Raw genomic sequence first — 27,406 nt, 5'->3', positions numbered from 1 at the left:
GATATTATCACTTCAGAAGTTGATACTCCTATGGTCCTAACATCTGTGGTAAAAAGTAAACATTAAATGAACCAAGATGATGGTAACAAGAATAAAATATGAAGTGCTTCAACTTTATATTCTATTGTCATTACGTTCATCCTCTTGTTCCTTGTCCTCATTTAATCCTTCCTCATTTTCGATTGCTGCCCTTAACATTTCAGCATCCCTCTTTAGTTTGTTTCTTTGTTTCTTCAACTTCTTGAAAATCCTTTTGGCTTTCCTTCGTAAAGGATAGATCCATTTGCTGTAATATTAAAAGTTCAAAGTGAAACCTTGTTTCTCAACAGTGATAGAACAATAACTACTGGCATGTTATAAGGAAAGGGCCATTTGCCCACATAACTCTCTACACATTCCAACCTGACTGTTTAACTCACTGAATTTAAATATCTAACAGAAAATATTGCACTTGGCCCACTCATATTTTTCATTATTACCATTATTATTAATCTATGAGGTGTCTTTTTGATCATTTCATCCTTTTCAACTGTAATGCTGTCCTATTTCCTTCTGCTGACAACATCACCCACATTTCAAGGCTCAGCTTATATATTATTTCTCTAAGAGGTCTTCCCTTTTCACTCCTAACCTACAAGGATTCCTTCCTTCTATGAACTTCAATACTAAATAGTAATAGTTCACATTATATTATCATCTATAATTTTATAATTTTTCACTTTCACTAACTATTGCTATCTCTGGTATTCAGTCCTATACTTCTTTGCATTTGTGTGGACAGTAGGTGGAAGGGGGCCCTTGAGATTCTATGATAGGCCAAGAACTTGGCCAGATGCTTTATATAATTTATCTCATTTAATCCTCACAACAACCCTAGAAGGTGAATATTGTGTTTCCTATTTTGCAAGTGATTAAACTGGGGCTTAAAGAGGTTAGGAGTGGTAAATGGAGATGCTAGGTCTGCCTGACTCTAAAGTACAGACTCTTCCATTAAATCACACTGCAGCATTAGTGAATAATGACTAGTAATGAGAAATGTGTGCCAAGGCTTGTGTATAAGTACTATATGTGCACGATCTTATTTAATCTTCATTAAGACTTAATAAGGCAAGTATTTCTTTCATAATTTACATTTTCAGATGAGGAAACTGAGGCACCAAGAAGGAAAGTAACTTGACTGAGGTTACCAGATTACCCAGTGGTGTAGCCAGTATTCAAATCCAGACCTGCCTAGATCTAAAGCACAATCTCTCACCTATTATGCTAACCTGTCTCTTTTTCCCCTTGGAGCTTGGAAATAATTTCAGGCTAAAGCCGTACCTTGTAACTTTAAATAATCTACAGAGCCTGGAAACCAAAGAGGGTTCAGAAACTATGTTGATTTACATGTTTATAGAGTTTTCACTCTCTAACCACAAGTGAAGGGGGAAAAAAGGAATGCTCAAAGCAGAGATAAGGATGGAAACCCATAAGAGAAATAAAGGAAGAAAGATTTGCAAGTAATATTATTAAGAGTTAATAACAAATGCATTCCTATCCTCAGCTCAATGCATGAAATAGGAGCAATCAGGTTCTGAGCATACAGGGCCCAGAGATAGATAAGCCTGCCTTTGAAATGATGACTTTGAAGGTAATGCTCACTTTTCTCCACTAAAACTTCATTACTGGGTGTCACTGAGCTTCACTAGGTAAGACAGATATGGAGCAAATACATATCTTTTTCTCAATTAATCATAAAAATAGTCTCCAGGCATAAATGAAGTACTGGGTGAAGGCCAAATTTATATTTATATGATTTATCTGTGGCCTCTTTATATTGTAGTGTTGTTAACTACAGTCTCAAAAAATAATAACTGAAGTAACTATATATGTGTTTCAGAATGCAGAATATTTTGAATTTTTTTATTTTTCAATTACAGCTGACATTCAATATTAAATTAGTTTCAGGTTTACAACACAGTGGTTAGACATTTACATAACTTATGAAGTGTTCTCCCTAATAGTCTAGTACTGACCTGACAGAATATTTTGAATTTTAAAAAAGCAATATGACATAACATACTGAATATACATGACATTCCCATGCAGTCTTGGGATCATGATTAAACACAGTAATATTTCTACAACAAAATATATGAATATTTACTCTAAGCGTGAAATGGCAACTAGAAAGTATATTAGGTCAGGTCACATCAAGGTTTGGTGCCAAATGATTAGGAAAAAAGCTTTAGATTTGCAGAACTATTTGAATTTCAGAATTTTAGATAAAAATTGAGGGCTTATACTTTTTCTTAATGCCATGTCTAAATGGCTCTATGTTTTCTTTATCCATAAATTTTATTTTAAATTTAGTGGTTTGCATTTCACCTTAATTAACAACTAAAACAGTAACACAGCTTTATTGTTTCAAAACTCATTGCACTGGTCTAGGTGCAGAGGACTTGGTTTTAGATTCAGCCTTCTAACATGTATTACTGAGATCCAAAGTTAGATATTCTAGCCAATATGTAATGAGAATGCCCCAGGTGGAAAGTAGGGGTGAAAATATTTGTTCAGTGTCCTAGAAAAGAATTTCTTTTTTTTTTTCATTAAAATGTCATATATTGTGGCCAATATACTCATACTTTAAATGTACAGATCAACTTATCCCATATCCATTCATTCACTGACACATTTGCTCATTTATGAAATAAGCACTATTCTAAATACTACAGAAATAAAGATGAATAAGGCATGGGACCTGCCCTCAAGGAGCATAAAATTTAGAAGGGAAGACAGATATATAGGCTGATAAATATATCACACTGAGATAATCCAAAAGAAGTAAGCAAAGACTGGTAGGAGTTAAACAGGAAGAAGCCTGGCCCAGTCTGGGCAGGAGGTTTGGTGTATGCTTTCTAGGGCAGGTGACATCTAAGCTGAGGCCTACATTCTGAGTGGAGTTAACCAAATAAAGGAGAGGAAGAAGGGGAGATATATAAGAACATTTCAATCAGTGGGCAAATGCACTGTGTAAAAAGCTCAGATGGTGAGGCAGCATGTTGTTTGTTAACATCAAGCGGATTGGTGTGCCTAGAAACACTAAATTGGCCCACTGTGAATTTCTAGTGATACAGATCTATATAATTGTGAGAATTCCTTTCTCTAGGAATTCCTAGGAGCCTAGATCTAGGACCAGAGAAGTGGTATGAGGATTCAGTTGCAATGAAATAAATGGGGTGGAAAGAATGGATTAAAGCATCAGGCAATAGGATCTAGGCTAGTTAAAGAAATCAGATTATGTTAAAAATATAGAAGACTAGGGGAATACAGAGAATTAAAGAACCTGGAGGTCTCAATGAGTACAGGTATAGCAGGGATAAAGACAGGAAATACCTAGAGGACAAGGCACCTTTGTTAAAGAGTAGGATTTTGAAGTTTAAGATTTCAGAGACTCAGCAGTTTAATTTTTTATAAATGTTAAGGTTCTGGATGTGGGCATGAAAAATGGTGGCCAATGCAGAATACAGGAGAGATTCCTCAGAAATGAGTACATTAGGGAACTCTGAAATATGGGGTTAGATGGCTCATAACATGGACAGTGGGGCTGCCCAAGAGCTGATCAATGGAGAATACAACATCATGCAAGTGCCTAGACCAAATTAGAATCTTAAATATTTGCAGAAAGAAATTATGAATAAATTATTGAACTGCGGAGTCTAGAATAGTTCCAAATGGCCTGCATACTAGATTGAGGTGGAATGCTTTAAAGATGTCAGAACCAAACCACAGACTTCTTAAATCAGAATTTCTTGGGTAAAGCCTGGGAATCTGTATTATTAAATATTCCCAAGGTTACTTCCATAGAAGCCATCTAAATATCAGAATTTGAGAAACACTAGTCTAGAAGGTTGATTTCTCCATGTTTCTTAACAAACTCTAATTCATTACATAAATATATATTTTTAAAGCAGTTAAAAACATAACATCAATTTTATAGATAGGAAACTTTATAAGTTTAAGTTACCACTTGCAACATCACAAAGATAGCAAATCCAGGGAATGAATAACTAGATTATTCCAGTCATTATTTACTGAGTTGCCTACCACATGGTCTAGAGGCCAGTGGTTCTTTAATCTGGATGTACATGAGACTCACTTACTGGACTTGTTTAAAACATAAATTTCTGGATTTAAGCCCAGAATTTCTGATTCTGTAGATCTGTGGTGTGACCTGAGAACATGTATATATTACATGTTCTCAGAGGAGGAAGTGGGTAATACTAGTACAGGGACCCCATTTTGGAAACCACAGCTCTAAACTCAAAGGAGTACAGAAGCTTGGTTCCTTATCCTCACAGGAATTCCAATTTAGCCAGAGAAAGAAAACTAATAACAAAAAGGATAATTATGTTAAACTAGAGGCCCAGTACACAAAATTCGTGCATGGGTGGGGTCCCTCCACCTGGCCAGCGATCAGAGCCAATCAGGGCCATCTCACCCAGTCTAATTGGGGCCGATTGGGGTCAGTGGCCAGGGAGAGACTGCAGGAGGGACCACAGGAGGGCTCCAGGGCATATCAGGCCCCGTCTCACCCAATCCTGATCAGCCAGACCCCAGCAGCAAGCTAACCTACTGGTCGGAGCATCTTCCTCCTGGTGGTCAGTGCACATCATAGCAACTGGTCAGTCAACTGGCTGGTCAGACACTTAGCATATTAGGCTTTTATATATATAGATTGTAATTCAGGGTGCAGAATGCTTGGCATGCACTTTCCCTCCAACCCCTGGTCTCAGAGACCTCATGTCCTTCCAAGGTTCTGCTCACCCTCTTCAGCTGCCACACGAAGTAAATTGCATCATGTGCATGGAAACTCTTTGCAGGCTCGATGGGTGTGCCTTTACTTCCCTGCAGTTCCGATTACCCCAACATAAGGAGAGACACCTTCATTATCAGGTAACAGCATTGTGGTAAGACCCCTGCTCAGCCTACTGCAGAGGTTTTAAATAGGCCATGGGTAGCCCTAGATGGTTTGCCTCCGCAGATAGAGCCACTGTGGACTGAAGGGTCCTGGGTTTGATTCCAGTCAAGGGCACATCCCTGGGTTGTGGGCTCAATTCCCAGTAGGGGGCGTGCGGGAGGCAGCAGAGTGATTCTCTCTCATCATTGATGTTTATACCTCTCTCTCCCTCTGCCTTCCTCTCTGAAATCAATAAAAATATATTAACAAAAATAAAAATAAATAGGTCATGAATCAAACGTCACTGCTCTCCATCCATCCAGTCCCCTCATACCCTCTTTTGTCTCCATCCCCCCGCCACACACACATCTGCTGAGGTCTGTAAAATAGTGTCAGGATTTCTATTTCAACCAAGGGTGATACTTCCGCACAGCCCTCCTTCCCCGCCATCTCTGTCCCCAGTCCTGTGGGGTCTCTCCCTCCCTCCTCTCCATCTAACTTGGTGGGCCCTGCTCTGCTCCCTCCTCCTGCGACCTCCTGTCTGCAGCCTCCCTCTTTCTCCTCTGGGTGCAGAGCTCCTCAAAGGCTGTGCAGGGTGGGACTTGTGGGGATGTGCGGGGCAGGTGAAGTGGTGCCAGTGAGGCAGTGCAGACGGGGCTGTGCAGGCCATGCGGTGGTGTGGACTTGTGCAGGGGTGAGCCCAGGCAGGGCCTCGGAGGAGAGCTGGAGTAGTTAGTGAAACTTAACAAATAAAAAAAGAAGCAGCTCTGAAGATTACAAATTGTGCACTGAGAACGCCACAGGCTGCGGAGGGCTGAGCAGTCCATGGCTCTGGGATCGCTAGTAGCAGCCTTCCGTGCCACCTGGTCCCTCCTGGCTCCCGCCCCTGCCCACCTCCACCTGGGGCTTGGGCCAAACCCTGGGAGCTTCCTGAGGGCTCTCACCTCACACCTCACTTTCCAGTTCAGCCCACCAGCACCAGCAGCAAGCTAAACTATCAGTTGGAGCATCTGCCCCCTGATGGTCAGTGGGCGTCATGCACAGGTAAGGTCCCTAGGCCTGGCCGGCAATCAGTGCTGATGGGGCCTTCTGGCTGCTGGCTGGGGCCTCCCTTCCCCGGCTGCCAGCTGCTGGCTGGGGCCTTCCTTTGTTCCTTGCTGCCCCCTGGTGGTCAGTGCACATCATAGCAAGCAATTGAACTCCTGGTCTCCTGGTCGAACTGCCGAGGGGACACTTTGCATATTAGATAGATAGATAGATAGATAGATAGATAGATAGATAGATAGATAGATAGGCTAAGAATACAAGTGCAGAAAAAAAGGTTCCAAGAAAAGAGAAAACACTGGGACCTGGAGCAGTTGTAGAACACCTCATGGGAGAATTGAAGCAGATGCAATTTGAAGGTCAGAAAGAAGTAAAGCAGATAGAGAACAATCCCAGGATTGGGGAGCAACATGGGCAAAGTAAAGAGCAGAGGAAAGAATAAAGGCTGGTGTATGCCAAGGCACATAAAGATAGTTCCCTGGTTGGAGCAAATGGTACATGGAATGTTCTAAGATTATTGGAATTAAAGGATGAGTCCAATATAGATAACTTTGAAAGCTAAAGCCCTTTGAGTAAATCCGAAGCAAGAAGATGACATTGTGTTATTTTATTTACATTTTTATTCTTGCTATTTCCTATAGTAGAAAAAGTAACAGACTCAGAAGATAGATTGGAAACCTTATTTTTTCGCTATGTAATCTTGAGCAAGAGGACAAATCTCCCTGCACCTCTGTGGGGTTTTTTTTAATTTTTTAAATTTTATTTTATTGATTCCAGAGAGGAAGGAAGAGGGAAAGGGAGAGAGGGAGAGAAAGACACTTAGGTGAGAAAGATACATTGCTCGGTTGCTCATATGTGCCCTGACCGAGGACCAAACCCACAACCCAGGTATGTTCCCTGAACAGGAATCAAACCTACTTTCCAATGCATGGGATGACACTCCAGCCAACTGAGCCACACAAGCCAGAGCCCTGCACCTCTGTTTTGAAGGTCACATAAGACAATGTGTATGAAAAGTTAACATAAACTGGAAAAAGCCAAACATGCTAATTGTTTTTAGCGATACCTTTTTATATGGTGTGAGACTTTCTACCTTATAAACTTGTATATATCCTTTATTAGACTATGTGTCACTTGAGACCACAGAACATGATCTGATTAAGCATTTTATCCTTCATAGCATCTGGTACAAAGCCTGGAATCCAGAAGTTCCTGAATGATATATAGAAATGAAATAATACTATTTTATTTTTAATATATTTTTATTGGTTTCAGAGAGGAAGAGAGAGGGAGAGAGAGAAACATCAATAATGAGAGACAATCATTGATTGGCTGTCTCCTGCATGCCCCACACTGGGATTGAGCCAGCAACCTGGGCACGTGACTTTGGCCAGAATCGAACCCTGGACCCTTCAGTCCACAGGCCGACGCTCTATCCACTGAGATAAACTAGCTAGGGTGAAATAATACTATTGTAGAAAGATATTCTGGCAGAACCTTACATGTTGGAATAGAAGGAAATTAGATTAGGAGTTCAAGTATATGTCCCAAATGAGTTGACAAGCATCCGTACGCTTTACCTCCTTCCTAATATCACAGCTGTAATACATTCCTATTGAAGTTCCAGGAAACTTCTCTGAGACTCAACTCCTAGCCATCTTACAAACACCATTTTCAGCCCCATCCCAGTTATTGTCACTCTTATATTAACTCTTTGGATTAAACATCTCATTCTGATGTCTTCCTCAGTCCCCTATCCTGACTTTGATCTTATATGCTAACTAGCCTTGTGTTTTGAACTGATTGGTTGTATCCCTAAAATTCATATTTGAAACCCTAACTCCAAGTTTGGTTGTGTTTGCATATGGGGCCTCAAAAAAAAATTGATTAAGGTTAAATAAGTTCATAAGGGTGGAGCCGCAATTGATAAAATTAGTGTCATTATAAAAACTAAAATTTTAGGAATTTTTTTGTTGCTAAAAAACAGAGAGCTTGTTCTTTCTCTCTTTCCCCACTCTTGCATGGATCAAGGAAGGGCCATGTGGAAATACAGCAAGAAGGTGGCCACCTGCAAGCCAGGAAGAGAGTCCTCACCAGAAACCAAATCAGTTGGCAACTTTATCATGGACTTCTAGCCTGAAGAACAGTGAGAAAATAAATGTCTATTGTTGAAACCATCCAGTCTGTGGTAATTTGTTATAGCAGCCCTAGAAGATGAACACACCTTGGTACCCTTTTGCCCCTCTTCTGAAATCACTTACCCAGGATAGCAGTTGAAAGCATGACAAGGCCTGGACTCAGCTGTGACAATAAAATGGGATAAGAGGCAAATTTCAGATTCATTCCAAAGAAAACAACAACAAAAATGACAGGGAGACTAAGAGAACAGATTACATATTAAGGATGAAATAAAGTAAATAGTCACAGATGACTCCAAGACTTCTAGTCTGGGAGACTAAAGAAATCACTGACAGAAATTCAGAACTGTCAAGGGGAGATGATTTGGAAGAAAAAGAAGATAATTTCAGTTTTGCACATGTTGCATATAAAGTGCTAACAGAATATCTAATTCATGAGGGCAGGTAGAAATATGGAAAAGGTAGAGTTGAAAATTTCAGGATTCAGATTTAAGAGTCATTCATCCACAAAAGCACAGAATATCTCTGGCCAGTGTAGGTCAGTGGTTGAGCATCAACCCAGGAATCAAGAGGTTGCCGGTTCAATTCCTGTTAAGGGAGCATGCCCAGGTTGTGGGCTTGATCCCCTGTGGGAGGTATGTAGTAGGCCGCCAATCAATGATGTTTCTCTCTCTCATTGATGTTTCTATCTCTCTAGCCCTCTCCCCGCTAAAGGACCCCTGCCATGCTTTCTTTTGTCCCTATCCACCCGATCTTTTCCTTCCCTAATATGTACATAAATCTTAAGCCTAGCAGTGACACTTAAACCTAATGAGGCTTCTGGTCCTTATTAATGAGAACAAAAATAGAACTTAAGTAACCTTGAAGATGTAACAAATTTCAAAACATATCTTATAGGGGAGTTTAATAAGGTTATTAGTAGCAAATCTTAGAAAGCTTTTTTTTTTTAATGCTCCCTGCTCCCATTTTTATAATGTACACCTAGTTTAAGCTTGCTTGAGTTCTCTGTGTACCTGGTTCATATCACACCTAAACTCAAGTCAAATGGAAGAAAACTAGAGATTCAGTTATACATTATTCCAGGGACAAAATTAAGCCACCTCTGCTTAGAAATGAGAAGTAGTTAACGGGAATGTCAAAACATAATTTACTTTGGCTTACCACTGAGGGTCAAGAGAGGAGAGCTACAACAGCTTATTCCTGAAGGAATGCATATTTGACTTATAGGACAGGATACAGCCGGAGGAGTTTAAGAGTATCTTCCAATTTCTCAAGAGTTCTTCCAGCAAAGAGGCCCAGATCATGTTACTGCAGATCTGGATTTGGCTTTTAGCCCTTCTGATTTAGACAAACTGTGATTGGTTTCTTTCTTTTTCTTTTTTAAACCACTACATATTTCTTTTCCTGGTGCATCTATTTTCTTTTTATGCAAACATTTGTTTTACCTTCTGAAATATTTTATCTATCTCTTTATTCTTTGAAATGAAGAAGAGGAAGTTAAGGGGAGAGAGTTGGCAGGCTTTGAACTCTATTTTAGCTCCTTGTTTGGTATCAAGAACAGGGTCTTTGTTCTAACACAACTATTTCCCTTGCTACTAAAATCAGCTTGCTAGGAAAAGCTGCCAGTGGCCCATCTACCCTCAACCATCCACTCTTCCTGGGAATTCAGCTAAGCAGAAAGATGAAACTGACACCTGCTCTGGGGTTCAACAAGCAGCTCAGAATGACTGAAGGAACATACATACCACTCTTATACAAAACAGTAAAATAAGTTAATTAATTAATCATAATGAACTGAAATGTATGGTGTTCAATATGTATATACTTTTCACATTGTTCCAGTCTCTTAAGCAGTTCTTATTGTGTAAAAAGAAGAAAATATATTCTTATCAGGAATAATGCTTTGCAATTTATTTTAGAGAAAAATCGAAACATACCCATAAAACTCTCTGGCAGAGGCACAATAAAGATGCCATACTGAAATTATTATATCAGTCCTATCATATAAGAGACTAAATAGTACAGCATAATCCTAGCCACCAGTTTCTAGAAAATATAACTTCATTTTTATATATGGGTTATATTTTATATGAAATCAAGATTTGGGCGGAAGAAGGGAAGACTCAGAAAGTCCATTCCTATTCCCTGAAACAAGAAAGAAAATGAGAGCAGCCAAGGAATAGATTACCCACTCAGTATAGGCAACTAAGTAAAAACTGAGAAAATAATATACTGTCGTATGAAAATTGAAGAGCTGAAAGGCTGTGACCCAATAGTATCTTCACAGTGTTCTGTGTAAGTGATGTGAGCAATGAGAAAGTTTAAATTACTATAGGACTGCCTTCCAGGCTAGCCAACTCCATGCCCTGTATTTCTTTATTTTTTGAACCATTCATTTATTCAATAAAATATATTAAGCTTCCACTAATATGAGGTTGCTATGAACTATAAATACAATGACACCTTCATCAGACTTAAGTAAAAGGTAAGAAGAGAAAAGAAAGAAAAAAAAAGAAAAGAAGAGAAGAGAAAAAGAAAGATGAGAAAAGGAAAGAAAATAAAAGACATAATGAACTTTACAGAAAATAAGGTAACATGTGTATGTCTAAATCTTCCAGTAAAATCTAATCAATTTTTGTAACCCAAATACCACTTTCTTATTAAAGTGAATAAAAATATCAAAGATGTTTAATCTTCAACAGGCACCTTTTCTTTACCAGAAGATATAAGGAGGTATTACTCTCAGAGTCATATTAGAGCCAACTCTGCATTTGCACAAACTTCACAGTGAGTGCCTTCTTAGATTTTGTGCTCCAAGTGCCTCACTCACCTCTCCCTAGTCCTGAACCTGCTTTCTCCCTCCACATCCACTCTGTCCCCAGTAGCTGGAGAGTTATCTATCCTATATAATAAAAGGCTAATATGCAAATAGACCGAATGCAGAACAACCAAACTGGTCACTATGAAGTGTGCTGACCACCAGGGGGCAGGCACAGAACATGGCGGATATCAGCAGCAGGCAGCAGAGTGTGGAATATGGCAGGTGTTGGCCTTGGAGGGGTGGTGGAGCAGGTGAGAGGGGTTGCCAGACCAAGGCGGGGCACTGGTCGCAGTCATCGGGGCTAGCCTCTGGTGGTTACTGAAAATTCTTTGCTTCCGCATGCCATGGTCCTGCCCAGCGCTCCCACCTGCTACTGGCACTGGCCCCGCTCGCACCCAGTGTCAGCACCTGAGCCGCCGTTCACACCTGCTGCTGGCCCCAATCACTCAGTGCCATCAACAGGTACAAGTGGCGGCTGCCGGCCCTGATCACCCCTCAGGTCTTCTCCACCTACCCCTGCTCCTGAGTGGCAATTGGGCCAGCAACTGCCTCTCGCACCCACTGCCAGCACCGGTCCTGATCACTCGGTGCCATTAGCGAGTATGAGCGGCTGCAGGCCCCAATAGCCCCTGAGGGCTTCTCCACTTGCCCCTGCTCCTGAGGGGCGATTGGGGCAGCAGCCACAGCTTGCACCCTCTGACAGTGCCAGCACCGCTCCCACCCACTGCTGGTGCTGATCCCAATCACTCTGCGCCATCAGCAGGTGCGAGTAGAGCTGGACCTGTCAATACATGGGAGCAGTGGTGGTGGGAACAGGGCTGAGAGCAGAGGGGAGACCAGGGGCCAGGCAGGAGGGGCCAGGCAGGGGTGCAGAGGATTTGAGGAGACCCGCCCCTGTGCCCACTGCAGCCTCATGGCCCACAGTTCCTTTCAAGGTGCACAAATTCATGCACTGGGCCCCTAGTATATATAGAAAAGCCTAAGTGACCGTTCGACCGTTCAACCATCTGACCAGAAGCTATGATATGCAATGACCACCAGGGGGCAGACGCTCAATGCAGGAGCTGCCAAGCTGCGGTGACTTAGCAGCTGCAGTTCTCAGGTGACACACTTGGAACCAGAGAGAAGGGAGCCCAATTCTGGGGTGCGCCACCTGAGAACTGCCCTCTCACAATCTGGGACCCCTCAAGGGATGTCAGAGAGCTGGTTTCAGCCCAATCCCTGCAGGCCAGGCCAAGGAACCCAACCCACGCATGAATCCATGCACTGGACCTCTAGCTAAAAAATAAACTAAAAGCATTATTCCAATAATGCACTGGAAGTTTGTATGAGATGCTAAGAGGAAATCTGATAAAAATCAGCTTGAAGACAGACCAAGGCTTTAAGGCACAATGATAGATGACCATCTATTTAGACTAACACTTGCTGGAATCCTTCTGTTTTGCAGTTAAAAACTATTTCCACTCAAAAACCCCCAGTCAGCTCACTGATTTAAGTTTTCTTCCAGTTGGTATTTTGTTTAATGATACAATGTGCAGACTATGTAAGAAGATATTTTAAATTTATGGAAAAATAAAATAACATGTATTTTTAAATGTTATGGCAATTTTACTTTTAGATTTTTACTGAGCTCCCTTTTTTAAAACAAAAGGGACCCAAACTTAATCCCCGTGTTTCTAGAATGTATGAATAAATGTGTCTAAACAGAAATATCCAAGTATACTCAGTAGTCAACAAATGTAAGTTTATGTTTGCCTACCTTCTACAGTGAAGAGAAAAGCAATAAATGGGCAGACATCCCAGGATGATCATGCTAATCGCACAAAATCCAAACATCCGGAATATCTGCAAAGGCTCTGTTGATTTAATTATATCTTGTTATTTTTATGAATTAAGAGAAGCAAATATGAGCTCTTTCATAAAGTCTTTATAAAAAGCATCAGTAAAGTAAAATAAGGAGGTATTCATATATGATAGGTAAATATACTTGCTCTTTTATAAGTGCAGGAGTTTATGAAATGTTCTTGAAACAAAACTAAAGTCGACACTTTAAATACGTGCCTCCCAATGGAAATCTTAACAAAATGATCCTACTGTTTCTCTTAACATATTATTATGATTCATAATTCTTCCTATGGCCTCAATATGTTTTTCTTTGGCCAAATGTTATACATCTTAGAGCACTCAAAGAGTAAATTAATCTATGAATAGTTAACTTGATAAAGGAATGGCTTCTTAAATGTTTACTTCCAAATTATAAACTTTAATTAAATAAATATCAAGAATTTACAGATGAATAAGTATATTTTGTTTAGAAATACATTCTAATATGATTGGGGAATTGTAAGTCACGGTTCAAATTTTTCCTCTACAAAAACCAAATGTCTCTTCTCACATAATATAAGGACTAAATGATGAATAAATTATAAACACTGCGTGACAGTGTTAAAATTGTAATTCTATATTCATGATCAGATTTCATCTCCCATTATTAATACTAGATGTTCAACAAAGAGCTGTAAATTGAATAGGAGCTATATTAACCTAAGACATTGCTTTGCATGCATCCTTTTTGTGGTATCTGTTAGTGTTTAATCATATCAAATATATTCATCATGGGACTTACTGGTAATATGTCCCTACTATCCAAATGAAGGAGCAAAAAGAGATTGTCTAGTTCTCAAAATGTTGAAAAGAAAAAAATCTTAATAGAAGAACCTAATTCAAAAATAATAAAACCAAGATAAATGAATACACAGGCCTTAATAAAAAATACTTAAGTCTACTGTCACATAATGAGGTGCAGAAGATAAGATAAATGGGAAGAAGTCTATTCAGGATAAGTAAATGGGGAGAAAAAAGTAAGCTAAGGAATGTCTCATTGGTACATTCCACCAGGCAATGAGAGTTACCTCTCATAGAGTCTGAAATCTTTGTAACAAGATAGTGACTAAAGCAAAAGAAGAGACTCATTTCAAACTTCCATAGTCACATCTATTGGCTAAACAGAAACTGCTCATGAATGAGGTGGCCTGGCCACCTCAGGACATTATACAGATAGTATTTCTCTAGAGATGGAAGCCCCATTTACTAAATGTGAAGTTGGGAAAGCCAAATTTAAATGTATGGCATTGTGACCTGCTTATTCAATTTTTAAAAATAGACATACAATAAATGTAAAAGGATGAACTTACTATTGCTTAATGGGGCAAAACAGCTGAAGTTCTTGGTCCCAAATGATGAATAACAGCATCTGTATTCCAAACATGCACTCTTGTTAAGATTTGGCAGATTATTGCAAGCCTCCACTTCCTGATTCTCCTTTACAATGCATGCTTTTAGAAACAAAATCCAAGAAAAAAAATTCAATGTGATTAATAATTATTTTCCTGAATTAAAATAATTAGTGAGAGAGAAAAAAACAAACATTTAAGCTGGTACATTTAATGAAAAGTTTGAATGACATACAAATAGCAATGAATGCTGAAAAAATAAGAGTTAAACTAAAAATTACCACAAGATTATTTAACATCACACTTTCTATTCTAAATGAAATGCAGAAAATGAACAAGAATAAATGAACAAGAATAGGCCAAAAATGTCCTTAAAATAACATCTTTTTTAATGCAACAGATATCCTCTCACACATTTATTTTATTTTAAACTACAGGCCTGGTGCACGGATTCGTGCACTGGTGGGATCCCTTGGCCTGGCCTGCGGGGATCCGGTCGAAACTGATCTCTGGGTCTAGGGTGCGGGTGAAGCAGATTCTGGGCCAACAGTGCCCCAGCAGTAACCTAACCCACAGCCGATTCTGCAAGGAATTGGGCTCCCTCTGCTACTGGTCGGAGTATTTGCCCCCTGGTGGTCATTGAACATCATAGCTAAGAGGCGAATGGTAGAGTGGTCTGACGGTCACTTAGGCATATATATATATATATATATATATATATATATATATATATATATTAGTTTATTTTTATTTTTGACATTACAATTGTCTCCCATTTCCCCCTTTGCCTTCCTCCACCCAGACCCTGGCCTCCCCTCTTTCATTCTTTTTTATTAAGCTACAGAAACTCATTGAATGCATCAGTAAGAATGAACATAAGTAAAATTCACACAGTTTATTTCTAGAGAGTAAGGTGATACTATTGGGACTAACCTACTTTCTGTGGACACTTGTCATATTGGCACTACCATATATTTTAAGATTCTTCCTTTTGAACTTAAGTTATGACTATAATTTTGTATATTCAATGATTTATGGCATGAATGCCAAGATTCATGCAACTGCAATAAAGTCATACAGGTTTGAAACTATACTAGTAAGACTCATGAGTTCAAATGCCGATTTTTTTAACAACCTGCTTTAGAAGAGAAGCAAATGACGACTACGGTAAAAAGGAAGATAACAGATTGTTACTCCAAAAGAAAATCTCCACAGTATTGCTTAAGGCCAGCTTAGATTACATTCAATCTCCAATGTCATCAACAACTACAGATTGATGTTTTATGATGACTTTAAAGATACTCAACATAAGCAAATAACAACATAGTGGTTAAAAGCATACTTTTACTTCATGGTTTATTTTATTATGTTCTTTAAAGACTGGCAATTTCTGAAGCTAAAGTAAAAATAATACCTACCATTCAGAGTACTGTACATGCCTGTGTTATTTTTTTTTCTAAAGCTGAGATGGCAGCCCAGTACCTCTTCTCTGAAGACAGTAGGTTTGCTATTAATCACGTGGCATCTATGAGCTGCACATCAGTAATGCTTATTTATCTATGGCCTGTTATTACATTGAAGGCCCAGGAGAACCTCGTTTTGCCACATTGTTTGAAAATTAAGCTGAGGTGAAGAGGGAACATGGAAAGCAATTCCTAAGGTATCTAAGAGGATGTGAGAGTAAAATCTGCCTTCCAGTGATTAAGCAGCCTGAGATAGATAACTGGAAAACTGGCATACAAGCTCTAGAGTCTGTTCTGGAGTTAGAGAACCAGTTAACCAAGCTCTTGCTAGACCTGAAGACCATAGCTTCTGCCAACAATGAATATGATGTCTTATGCTTCATGGGAATGTACCTGGATGAACAAAAGAAGAACAGAAACTACCTGGAACACCAGCTTGTATGTCATTGGGAAGTGGAAAAGCAGGCCCCAGGGAAAGGAAGACGCATTTAAAAAGCCTGTAAATAGACCTAACATCTGAAAACAATAAAGCAAGTCTTCCCATTGTAGTAGGTCCCAAAATCAGCTACTTAAGAATTTTAATCTTCTCCATTTGACAGAAGGCTACTTTTCTTCATTGGTATGTATACAAATAAATCTGTTTGGGCAGTATAAAAAAACTAGAGGCCCAGTGCATGCCATTTGTACACTGGGTGGGGAGGGAGGGGGGCTCAGCCCGGCCTGCACCCTCTTGCAGTCTGGGACCCCTTGTGGGATGTCAGAGAGCCAGTTTCGGCCCGGTCCTGCAGGCCAGGCCAAGGGACCCCACTGATGCACGAATTTGTGCACTGGGCCTCTAGTATAGGATAATAGCTACCATTCACTAGGCCACATATTTGGGCCAGTTACCTTGCTTTACAAACATCATTTCTAATCTTCACAAAAAACTCTCAAAATGAGTTTTACAACCTGCATCTAAAAAAATAAACACATAGCCTTCGCCAGGTGGCTCAGTTGGTTGGAGCATCATCCCATACACCACAAGACTGCAGATTCTATTCCCAATCAGGGCACATACCTAGGTTGCAGATTCGATCCCTGGTTGGGTCATGTACAGGAAGCAATTGATCCATGTTTCTCTCTTATATCATTCCCTCTCTCTCTTTCTCTCTCTCTCTCTCTCTCTCTCTCTCTCTCTCTCTCTCTCTCTCTCCCCACCCCCTTCCTCTCTAAAATCAATAAAAACATATCCTATCCTCGGGTGAGGATTAAAATTAAGTAATTAATTAATAACATCAAGGGTCACAATAACTTGTGCAAAGTCACAAATTTAATGCATTACCAATTGGCCTGGATATTGATATTGATTTCCCAAGCATTTTAGACATTTAAGAGTTTGCCTACTTTGTTGTTGTATACTCTAAGCTATTATTTCTTCAGTTCTTCCAGAGCCAGAGTGACTACTCCCCAAGTTGGACAGCATGTGAAATATCATGTTCAGGCTGGGCATTACACACCCAGAAAAGAGTGGCAATAGTCAGCACCTGGTCAGAGATGGGACGGACTTCCTATGTGCTGAGTTCCTCACTATTGGCATTGTTCAAAGATCACTTTCAAGGAGTAGAAATCATAGAAGAGATTTTAAATCATAGACGAGAACAGACTAGATGATCCCTAAGGTCCCTGCTGATGCTGATTTTCTGTTATTTTATACTTAAACTAGAGGAATGGTGCACAAAATCGTGCATGGGGGCAGGGGTCCCTCAGCCCAGCCTGCACCCTCTCGCAATCCGGGACCCCTTGGGGGATGTCCGACTGCTAGTTTAGGCCTGATCCTTGCATTGGGCCTAATCTGGCATTCAGACATTCCTCTCGCGATCCTGGACTGCTGGTTCCTAAACACTCGTCTGCCTGCCTGCCTCATCGCCTCTAACCACATTGCCTGCCTGCCTCATCACCCCTAACCACCTCTGCCTGCCTGCCTTATTGCCCCTAACCACTCGCCTACCTGCCTGATCACCCCTAACTGCTCGCCTGCTCGCCCCTAACCACCTCTGCCTCAGCCCCCACCACAGCAGCTTCATCCAGAAGGATGTCTGGAATGATGTTTGGAAGGTCATTCGGCTGTCCAGTCTAATTAGCATATTATGAAATTCATGCAGTGGGAGGGGGTGTTCCTCAGCCCAGCCTGAACGCTCTCCAATCTGGGACCCCTCAGGGGATGTCCAACTGCCGGTTTAGGCCTGATCCCACAGAAATCCTTGGGGGTTGGGCCTAAACTGGCAGTCAGATATCCCTCTCACAATCCAGAACTGCTGGGTCCTAACCGCTCATCTGCCTGCCTGCCTGCCTGCCTGATCACACCTAACCATATCTGCCTGCCAGCCTGCTTGCCCCCTAACCACTCCCCTGCCAGCCTGATCTATGCCTAACTGCTCCCCTGCTGGCCCAATCGCCCTCAACTGCCCTCCCCTGCCAGCCTTGTCTCCCCCAACTGCCCTCCACTGCAGGCCTGGTCCCCCAAATTTCCCTCCCCTGCAGGCCTGGTCACCCCCAACAGCTCTCCCCTGCTGGCCTGGTTGCCCACAACTGCCCTCCCTTGCAGGCCTGATCACCCACAACTGCCCTCCCCTGCCAGCCTGGTCATCCCTAACTGCCCTCCCCTGCTGGCCCAATCGCCCTCAACTGCCCTCCCCTGATGGCATGATTGCCCACAACTGCCCTCCCCAGCCGGCCATCTTGTGGTGGCCACCTGTGACCACATGGGGGCGGCCATCTTGTGACCACATGAGGGCGGTTCTCTTGTGACCACATGGGCATGGCCATCTTGTGACCACATGGGGCGGCCATCTTGTGAGAGAACATGATGGTCAATTTGCATATTACCTCTTTATTATATAGGACTAGGGGCCTGGTGCACGAAATTCGTGCACCGGGTGTGTGTGTGGGGATGTCCCTCAGCCCAGCCTGCCCCCTCTCACATACTGGGAGCCCTCAGGGGTTGACCCCCATCACCCTCCAATCACAGGATCAGCTCCTTGCCCAGGCCTGACGCCTCTGACAGAGGCGTCAGGCCTGGGCAGGGGACCCTCATTTCCCCCCATCACTGGTTCTGCCCCCAGCCCAGGCCTAATGCCTCTGGCCCAGGCGTCAGGACTGGGCAGGGGACCCCCAGACCCCTCCGATTGCTGGCTATGCCCCTTGCCCAGGCCTGATGCCTCGGCCAGAGGCGTAGACCCCCATCACCCTCCGATCGCCTAATCGGCCCCTTGCCCAGGCCTGACGCCTCCGCCAGAGGTGTCAGACTTGGACAGGGGACCCCCATCTCCCCCCAATCACTGGCTCTGGCCCCCGCCCAGGCCTGAGGCCTCTGGCCCAGGAATCATGCCTGGGCAGGGGACCCCCATCTCCCTCTGATCTCTTGCTCCACCCCCCGCCCAAGCCTGATACCTCTGACCCAGGCTTCAGGCCTGGGCAAGGGGACCCTCATATCCCCCCAATCCCCGGCTCCGCCCCCCGCCCAGGCCTGATGCCTCAGCCAGAGGAGTTGACCCTCATCACCCTCCCATCACCAATCACCGGATCGGCCCCTTGACCAGGCCTGAGGCCTCTGGCAGAGGTGTCAGGCCTGGGCAGGGGACCCCCAGCTCCCCGCGGTTGCAGGCTCTGCCCCTGCCCAGGGCTAATGCCTCTGGCCTAGGCGTCCGGCCCGGGCAGCGGGGACCTGCAGTGGCAGCGGGGGGCGCGAGATCATGCGGGCTCTTCCCCTGCCCCTGCAGGATGCCTCTGGCTGAGGCGTCCGGCCCGGGCAGTGGGGACCTGCAGCTGCAGCGGCCCCGCGATCATGGGCTTCACTTTAGGCCCAGGCAAGGGACCCCCTAGCTCCCAGGACTGCCAGCTTCGACTGTGCCCAGCTCCCATCGCTGGCTCCACCCCTACTTCCTGCTATCACTGGCCAGGGCGGAAAAGGCACCTGATTCTCCGATCATGGCTGGGGGGCAGGGCAAAGGCGCTCCCAGGGCCGGCTTTGCCCTGCCCCCCAGCTCTTAGCTCCCCCCTGGGTTTCCGATCACTGTCAGTGGCTTCTTCCTGCTTTCCCTTTCGCCTCCCTGCATTGTGCCCTTAGTTGGCAGTTAATTTGCATATAGCCCTGATTAGCCAATGAAAAGGGTATCGTCGTACGCCAATTATCATTTTTCTCTTTTATTAGTGTAGATAATTATAGATGGTATCTGATGAACTTTATTCCAGATACTAAATTTAACTTTCAGACTCAAATTACTAAGAGACACTTGCAATTTTAAAGAATAAAAATTATAGAACAACTTTTATCAGGTTTAAGTATATAATTTTCTCCAAAAAGGGAAGAATCACGTGACCTCTCAAGCTTCCATGCCAGTCTGTCTCAAGGTAATCATCTACACTAATAAAAAATAAATAAGCAAATTAACCATCACTCCGCCACTCTGCTACATCCACAAGCCATTCCCACCAGCCAATCAGGAGAGAGTATGCAAATTAACCCAACTAAGATGGCGGTGGCTACAGAGCTGGAGTGAGCAGGAGGCTTGGGTTGCCCCCGGCAATGGAGGAAGCCAAGCTTCCCGCCTTTCCTGGCCGGCCCTGGGCTCTGCTCAAGGCTACAAATTTTCAATTATAGAAGATAAATAAATCCCAGATACCTGCTTCCAGACTGCCCTGGCCTCTGCTTAAGGAGGTGCTGAAAAAATAAAAGAAAGAAAGGAGAGGCTGGGAGCTTGGGTCGCCTGAGGGCACGGCCAGCCTGAAAACGGCCATCAGCCCCTTACCCAGGCTGCCAGGCACCCCAGCGGGACTCCCACACCCTGAAGGGGCTGTGGGTAGCCTGAAAACAGTCCTCAGCCCCTCAACCAGGCTGGCCAAATCCCCATGGGGTGAGGGTGTCCACTGGGGGTTTGGCCAGACTGCAAACAGCCATCAGCCCCTCACCCAGGCTGGCCAGGCACCCCAGTGGGGACCCCCACCCTGAAGGGGGTGTGGCCAGCCTGAAAACAGCCCTCAGCCCCTCACCGAGGCTGGCCAGGCACCCCAGTGGGACCCCCACCCTGATCAGGGACACCTTTCAGGGCAAACCAGCTGGCCCCCACCCATGCACCAGGCATCTATCCTATATAATAAAAGGGTAATATGCAAATTGACCCTAACAGCAGAACGACTGGGAATGACTGGTCACCATGACACACACTGACCACCAGGGGGCAGACGCTCAATGCAGGAGCTTCCCCCTGGTGGTCAGTGCACTCCCACAGGGAAAGCTCTGTTCAGCCACAAGCCAAGCTGATGGCTGCCAGCACAGCGGTGGTGGCGGGAGCCTCTCCTGCCTCCTCAGCAGTGCTAAGGATGTCCAACTGCAGCTTAGGCCTGCTCCCCACTGGCAAGTGGACATCCCCCAAGGGCTCCCGGGCTGCCAGAGGGATGTCTAACTGCCAGCTTAGGCCCGTTCCCCTGGGGAGCGGGCCTAAGCCAGCCAGTGGATATCCCCTGAGGGGTCCCAGACTGCGAGAGGGCACAGGCCAGCTGACGGACCCCCCTGAGGGCACAAATTTTTGTGCACTGGTCCTCTAGTTTTAATCTGTAAGAGATGAATCTTTTACAAACAACAGCTGAATGACAAAACAACAGACTTTCGTTTTAGTGCTTATGTAGTAAGAGTGTTCATATTCAATTATACAAAGGAGGAAATAAATTTGTTAAAATTATTTCACATTTTATGAACTTGTAATTATTCTTTTCAAAGAGGGCAGATATATATATGTTTTGAAATATTTGAATTAACCTAAGTCATATCTTTCCCTTATAATAGAACAGTTTGGTTTTGTTGGGGAAAATATCTCATACAGTTGGTTTTGACTCGTTACTGCCAGGCTGGGGGAATATTTTGGAAATATAGATAGGTATCTTATTTAGATTTTTTAAAGGTGGTTTCAGTATTTTTATAATATAGTTATAGGTAACTATGGGAAACAAATGATCATTTGTTGTTGTTTATGATCAACTTTAGCACTCACTGAATCATTCTTTTAGCTTTACAACATACCACCTTCTCAGATTGCTCTTTCTCCCCTCAACTTGACCATGGCAGTATTTTTAATTTATTTAAGGAGCTTGTTTATTTTGCTATTCTCATTGGTGGTAGGTATTATAATGTCTGTTTTGTATTTCATGAAACCAGTATAGAGATATTTATGCAAGGTCACAGAAGAATTCAGTGCCAGAGTCTGGAATTAAACATTGAAAATTATTTTTTTCTTATATATGTACATCAAATATTATTAGAATAAATTCTGCATGATTTATAATGAAAGCTTCATCTTTGTAATTCATATATGTCAATTTATTTTAAGCTTCTCCTTGAAAGGGCACCACATGCTGTACAAAATGAAACATTGTTATTTGTGGTTAATAATTCTCAGGGGTCATCATGTGCTTGATAAACTCATTATATACAGAATCACAGAAAGGCGATGTGACTTGAAACCTGAACTTTTTATCATTAAAACAGATGGGAAAACATCTGGTATATTCCGTACATTAGAGCTACACAGCACCCTGATTAATGCCACAAAAGATATTGATTTCACAAAACTGGGTCAGGGACTAAATTTCAGGCAATGCCATTAAGGCAAATTGTAAAAGGTTTAGATAATTGTGAAGGAAAACTATTTTGTAAAGAGTAACAAACATATGGAGTTCCTGTAAAATATGGTCTCAGTTCTTCCTTGCAATTCTTTGTGGTAAATATTTTCATTTTAAAGTTGAGGACACTGAAGTTCAAAGAGGTAATCTTGCCAAAGACAACAGGCAGAGTCAGAATGAAAACTCAGGTCTATCCCACTCCAATGCCAATACACCATACTGCCTCCTAAACATTTAACTACTATTTTCAAAACAAGGACCCTGGTGGTGGGTGGGGGTAATCAACCAAGAACTTACTTGTGGGAAAGAAGAAACTTATCAGACCTCTCCGTACATAAGGTTTTTCCAGAGATTGTCCATTAGGATTTTCACTGCTCCACAGAATATATTCACTTTCAGTCACAGAATTTGAGAAATCTTAATTTAAAAAAAAAAAGGTGAAATTATTAATCCCAGCATATAAAGCATCTATAACTCTCTTTGGCCCCCAAAGTTAATAATGGAAAACATAAGAGCTAACAGATATTGTACTTACACCTCATAACATACCTTAACCATACCTCCACTATGCTTCCCATTGGCTAATCAGCAGGATATGCAAATTAACTGCCAAAAAAGATGGCGGCCGACAGCCACGCAGCTGAAGCGAACATGAGGCTTGCTTGCTCCAGTGATGGAGGAAACCAAGGTTCCCCGCCTGTTGCAGCCCAGCTCTGAGCTCCGGAAGCAACAATGTTTCAATTATAGAAGCTAAACAAACCCCAGATGCCTACTTTCAGCCACCACGGCCTCAGAGCTTAGAGCGCCAGTGATGGCAACAGAGTTTCAATTATAGAAGCCAAACAAACCCCAGATACCTGCTTTCAGCCAGCCACGGCCTCAGAGCTGGAGCCGGGCCTCAGAGCTGGAGCCGGCTCTCAGCTCCAGTGACAGCTATAGAAGGTAAATAAATCCCAGAATAAAAAAAAGAAAAAAAAAGAGGCTGGGAGCTTCAGTCGCCTGACAGCATGAAAATGGCCTTCAGCCCCTCACCCAGCCTAGCCAGGCACCCCAGTGGGGACCCCCACCCTGAAGGGGGTATGACTAGCTGCAAACAGCCATAAGCCCCTCATCCAGGTTGGCCAGGCACCCCAGTGGGGACCCCCACCCTAAAGTGGGTGTGACCAGCTGCAAACAGCCATCATCCCCTCACCCAGACTGGCCAGGCACCCCAGTGGGGACTCCCACCCTAAAGGGGGTCTGACCAGCTGCAAACAGCCATCAGCTCATCATCCATGCTGTCCAGGCACCCAAGCGGGACCCCCACCCTGATCCGGATCACCCTTCAGGGCAAACCAGCCAGCCCCCATCCGTGCACCAGGCCTCTATCCTATATAGTAAAAGGGTAATATGCAAATTGACCCTAACAGCAGAAAGACTGGGACTGACTGGTCACTATGACACACACTGACCACCAGGGGACAGACACTCAATGCAGGAGCTACCCTCTAGTGCTCAGTGCGCTCTCACAGGGGGGAGCTCTGCTCAGCCACAAGCCAGGCTGATGGCTGCCAGTACAGCAGTGGTGGTGGGAACCTCTCCTGCCTCATCAGCAGCGCTAAGGATGTCTGACTGCAGCTTAGGTTTGCCCCCCGCTGGCAAATGGACATCCCCTGAGGGCTGCCAGGCTGCCAGAGGGATGTCTGATTGCCATCTTAGGCCCAATTCCCTGGGGAGCAGGCCTAAGCCAGCAAGTGGTCACCCCCCAGGGGTCCCAGACCGTGTGGCTGAGGGACCCCCTACCCCCGAGTGAACAAATTTTTGTGCACCAGGCATCTAGTCCTATCTAATAAAAGAGAAACATGGTAATTAGCCGTACATCCGCTACCCTTACCATTGGCTAATCAGGGCGATATGCAAATTAACTGCCAGCCAAGATGGTGGCCGGCAGCCAGGCAGCTTGAAGCGAACATGAGGCTTGCTTGCTTCAGTGATGGAGGAAACCAACGTTCCTCGCCTGCCACTGCCGGCCTCTGAGCTTGCAGTTTGAAACATTGTTACAAATATAGAAGCTAAACAAAACCCCAGAAACCTGCTTTCAGCCAGCCGGGATCTCAGAGCTGGGGTTGATACAGTGTTTCCATTATAGAACCCAAACAAACCAGATACCTGCTTTCAGCAGCAGAGGCCTCAGAGCTGGAGCCAGAGCTAAAGCTGGCCGAGAATAAAAAAAAAGAAAAAGAGGAGCAGTTGGGAGCTTCAGTCACCCGCCAGCCTGAAAACAGCCCTCAGCTCCTCACCCAGACTGGCCAGGCACCCCAGTGGGGACCCCCACCCTGAAGGGTGTGTGACCAGATGCAAACAGCCATCATCCCCTCACCCAGGCTGGCCAGGCACCCCAGTGGGGACCCCCACCCTGATCCGGGACACTCTTCAGGGCAAACCAGCTGGCCCCCACCCATGCACCACGCCTCTATCCTATATAGTAAAAGGGTAATATGCCTCCCAGCACCGGGATCAGCGGAGCCGCGAGGCCTCCTGGCACCAGGATCAGCATGACAGGGGACAGCGCCCAAACCCCCTGATCGCCCTGCAGCTCTGTGTGTGACAGGGGGTGGGGCCACAACCTCCCTATCCACCCTGCTCTGTTCGTGACAGGGGAAGGCGCCCCAACCCCCTGATCAGCCCTGCTCTGTGCCTGATGGGGGGAAGCTCCCTAACCCCCTGATCGCCCTGGTGCTCTGTGTGTGACAGGGTGCGGTGCCCCAACTCCCCAATCGGCCCTGCTCTGAGCCCGACCCGGGGCTGCACCTAGGGATTGGGCCTGCCCTCTGCCACCCGGGAACAGGCCTAAGCCAGCAGGTCGTTATCTCCCGAGGGGTTCCAGACTGTGAGAGGGCACAGGCCAGGCTGAGGGACCCCCCCCCCCAAGTGCACAAATTGTTGTGCACTGGGCCTCTAGTTATTCATAATAGTCAACAACTGGAAACCCAAATGTCCATTAGGTTATAAATGGATAAACAAAATGCAGTAGAGCCATACAATGGAATATTTTTCACTCATAAGGATGAAGTACTGCCCTAGCTGGTTTGGCTCAGTGGATAAGGATGAAGTACTGATACAAACTGCAACATGGATAAGTCTCAAAACCATTATGCTATTTAAACAAGCCAGACACAAAAGGACAAATATGTTACCATTGCTATGAAATGTCCACAGACTAGCTCAATCCATAGAGACAGAGTGGAGTTTGGGGGTGACCAGGGGTTAGAAAATGGGGAGTAACCACATTATTAATGGGTGTGGATTTTCATTTGGAATTATGAAAATATTTTGGAACCAAAGAGAGGTGGTAGCCACCAAATTGTCCACTGTAAAAGGGTAAAATTTATATTCCATAAATTTCACCTCAATTTTTCTAAAAAGGCGAGGCAGTAAGGAAGTTCAGTGTTTGGTGAGGTAAAGTTGAGGACAGAAGGGCTTTCTGTGGGGCGTGAGGATGGTTATGAAGGGAGATTGGGTGAGAGAGGCCTGTAGGGGGGAGGGAGGAGGGGGGAGGGCAGGTTCGTGGGTGGCTGCCATGGGGCGCCTGCGCACCCCTTCCCTGGTGGCCTCCCCAGAGTGGATACTCACTGAAATCCAAATGGTAGCACAGCAGCGTCATGACAAGGATGGTGAGCAGGAACAGGACCAAGCGATTTTTGGCCCACATGTTCATCCGAGACCTGCGCCTCTCAGCTCCCAGGCCGCGAAGGGAAGCCTGCCAGCCGGGCTGAGGTGTGGCAGCCATGATGGGATGGCGCCCAAGATCGATGCGGTCGCTGAGATGCGACCTCACCACCGGGTTTTCGGCAGCATAGGAATCGTCACATCTGACCAGCCTTATGCGCGCCCCTTTCAGAGCCTTGTTCCTCGGCCTGGTCTTGCCTCTCGAGCACCTCCCTTCCGACGGCATGGCTCCGCTGCTGACAAGCTCAAATGATGCCTCCCTGCCAACAGCCCTTCACCCAACAGGCGCTTGGGCGTTGACGCATGCGTGGTACCCCCTGCGCAGCACACGCCAGCCGTTAGGCCCCGCCCCTTTTTAACGGTCATTTGGATATCTAGTGCTCCCTCTCCCATTCAAGGCCTGGTCTTTCTAGTGTTCGTTAATTGTTGAATAAATGAATAGGGCCTGATGATTGTGCCACGATCATGGCAGTTTCTCATAGATCAACAAAATGGATAAATGGAATTTAGATTCCAGCCTTGACTGTTAATTCCTACTCAGATTCAGTCCTATGAAAGGCACTGTAGCATTTATGGTCACTACAGTTGTTCATTACAGTATCCACTAGCCAAATGTGTCTGCTTAAATGTACATTTTAATTAATTAAAAAGTACATGGAAAGCCCTAGGCAGTTTGGCTCAGTGGATAGAGCGTCGGCCTGCGAACTGAAAGGTCCCAGGTTCAATTCTGGTCAAGGGCACATGCCCGGGTTGTGGACTCAATCCCCAGTGGTGGACTTGCAGGAGGCAGCTGATACATGATTCTCTCTCATCATGGATATTTCTATCTCTCCCTCTTCCTTCCTCTCTGAAAGCAATAAAAGTTTTTTTTTAAGTACATGAAATTAAGAAATCAGTTCCTTAGTCACAGTAGCCATATATCCAGTGCTATATATATATATATATATATATATATATATATATACTAATAAATATAAAGACAGACATAGACATAGACATAGATATATAGATAGATGATAGATAGATAGATATAGACAGATGTATAGATATAGATAGATATATGGTTATATATAGATTTAGATATAGATATAGATATATAGATATCTATCTCATGGTGCCCATGTTTGACAGTGCAAATATGAAGTATTTTCATCACAGCAGAAATTTGTGAGGGGCAGTGCTGGATGTGCACAGTGACTATAGTGAATAGGGTAGATATTCAATAGGTTGTTACACTGTAGTAGGAGCTTTTAAGTGGAACAAATAATATTTGCCTTCAGAGAAATTAAGGTTGAGTTACAAACTCTTTACATAGGAAACATGAAAACAAAGAGTGTGTGAGGAACATTAATGAGTAATGTAGAACACTTAGATGTATTCCCATCATTTGCCACTAATGAATTGGA

General features: G+C 43.9%; 1 protein-coding gene across 1 annotated transcript; it reads right to left on the bottom strand.

Annotated features, from left to right (window-relative positions):
- Positions 1-114: 114 nt before the first annotated feature.
- Positions 115-26,226, bottom strand: FMR1NB (FMR1 neighbor; the record flags this gene model as incomplete). The annotated part of the gene is made up of 5 exons (XM_081081019.1): positions 115-286; positions 12,702-12,798; positions 14,137-14,277; positions 22,590-22,709; positions 25,905-26,226. The coding sequence occupies 5 exons, from the start codon at positions 26,224-26,226 to the stop codon at positions 115-117; spliced, it is 852 nt and encodes a 283-aa protein (XP_080937145.1).
- Between the last annotated feature and the right edge of the window lie 1,180 nt (positions 26,227-27,406).

This window comes from Myotis nattereri, assembly GCF_964212035.1.
Source record: "Myotis nattereri genome assembly, chromosome: X".
NCBI lineage: Eukaryota > Metazoa > Chordata > Mammalia > Chiroptera > Vespertilionidae > Myotis > Myotis nattereri.
The sequence above is the reverse complement of the archived record's forward strand: the minus strand, read 5'-3'. Positions and strand labels throughout refer to the sequence as shown.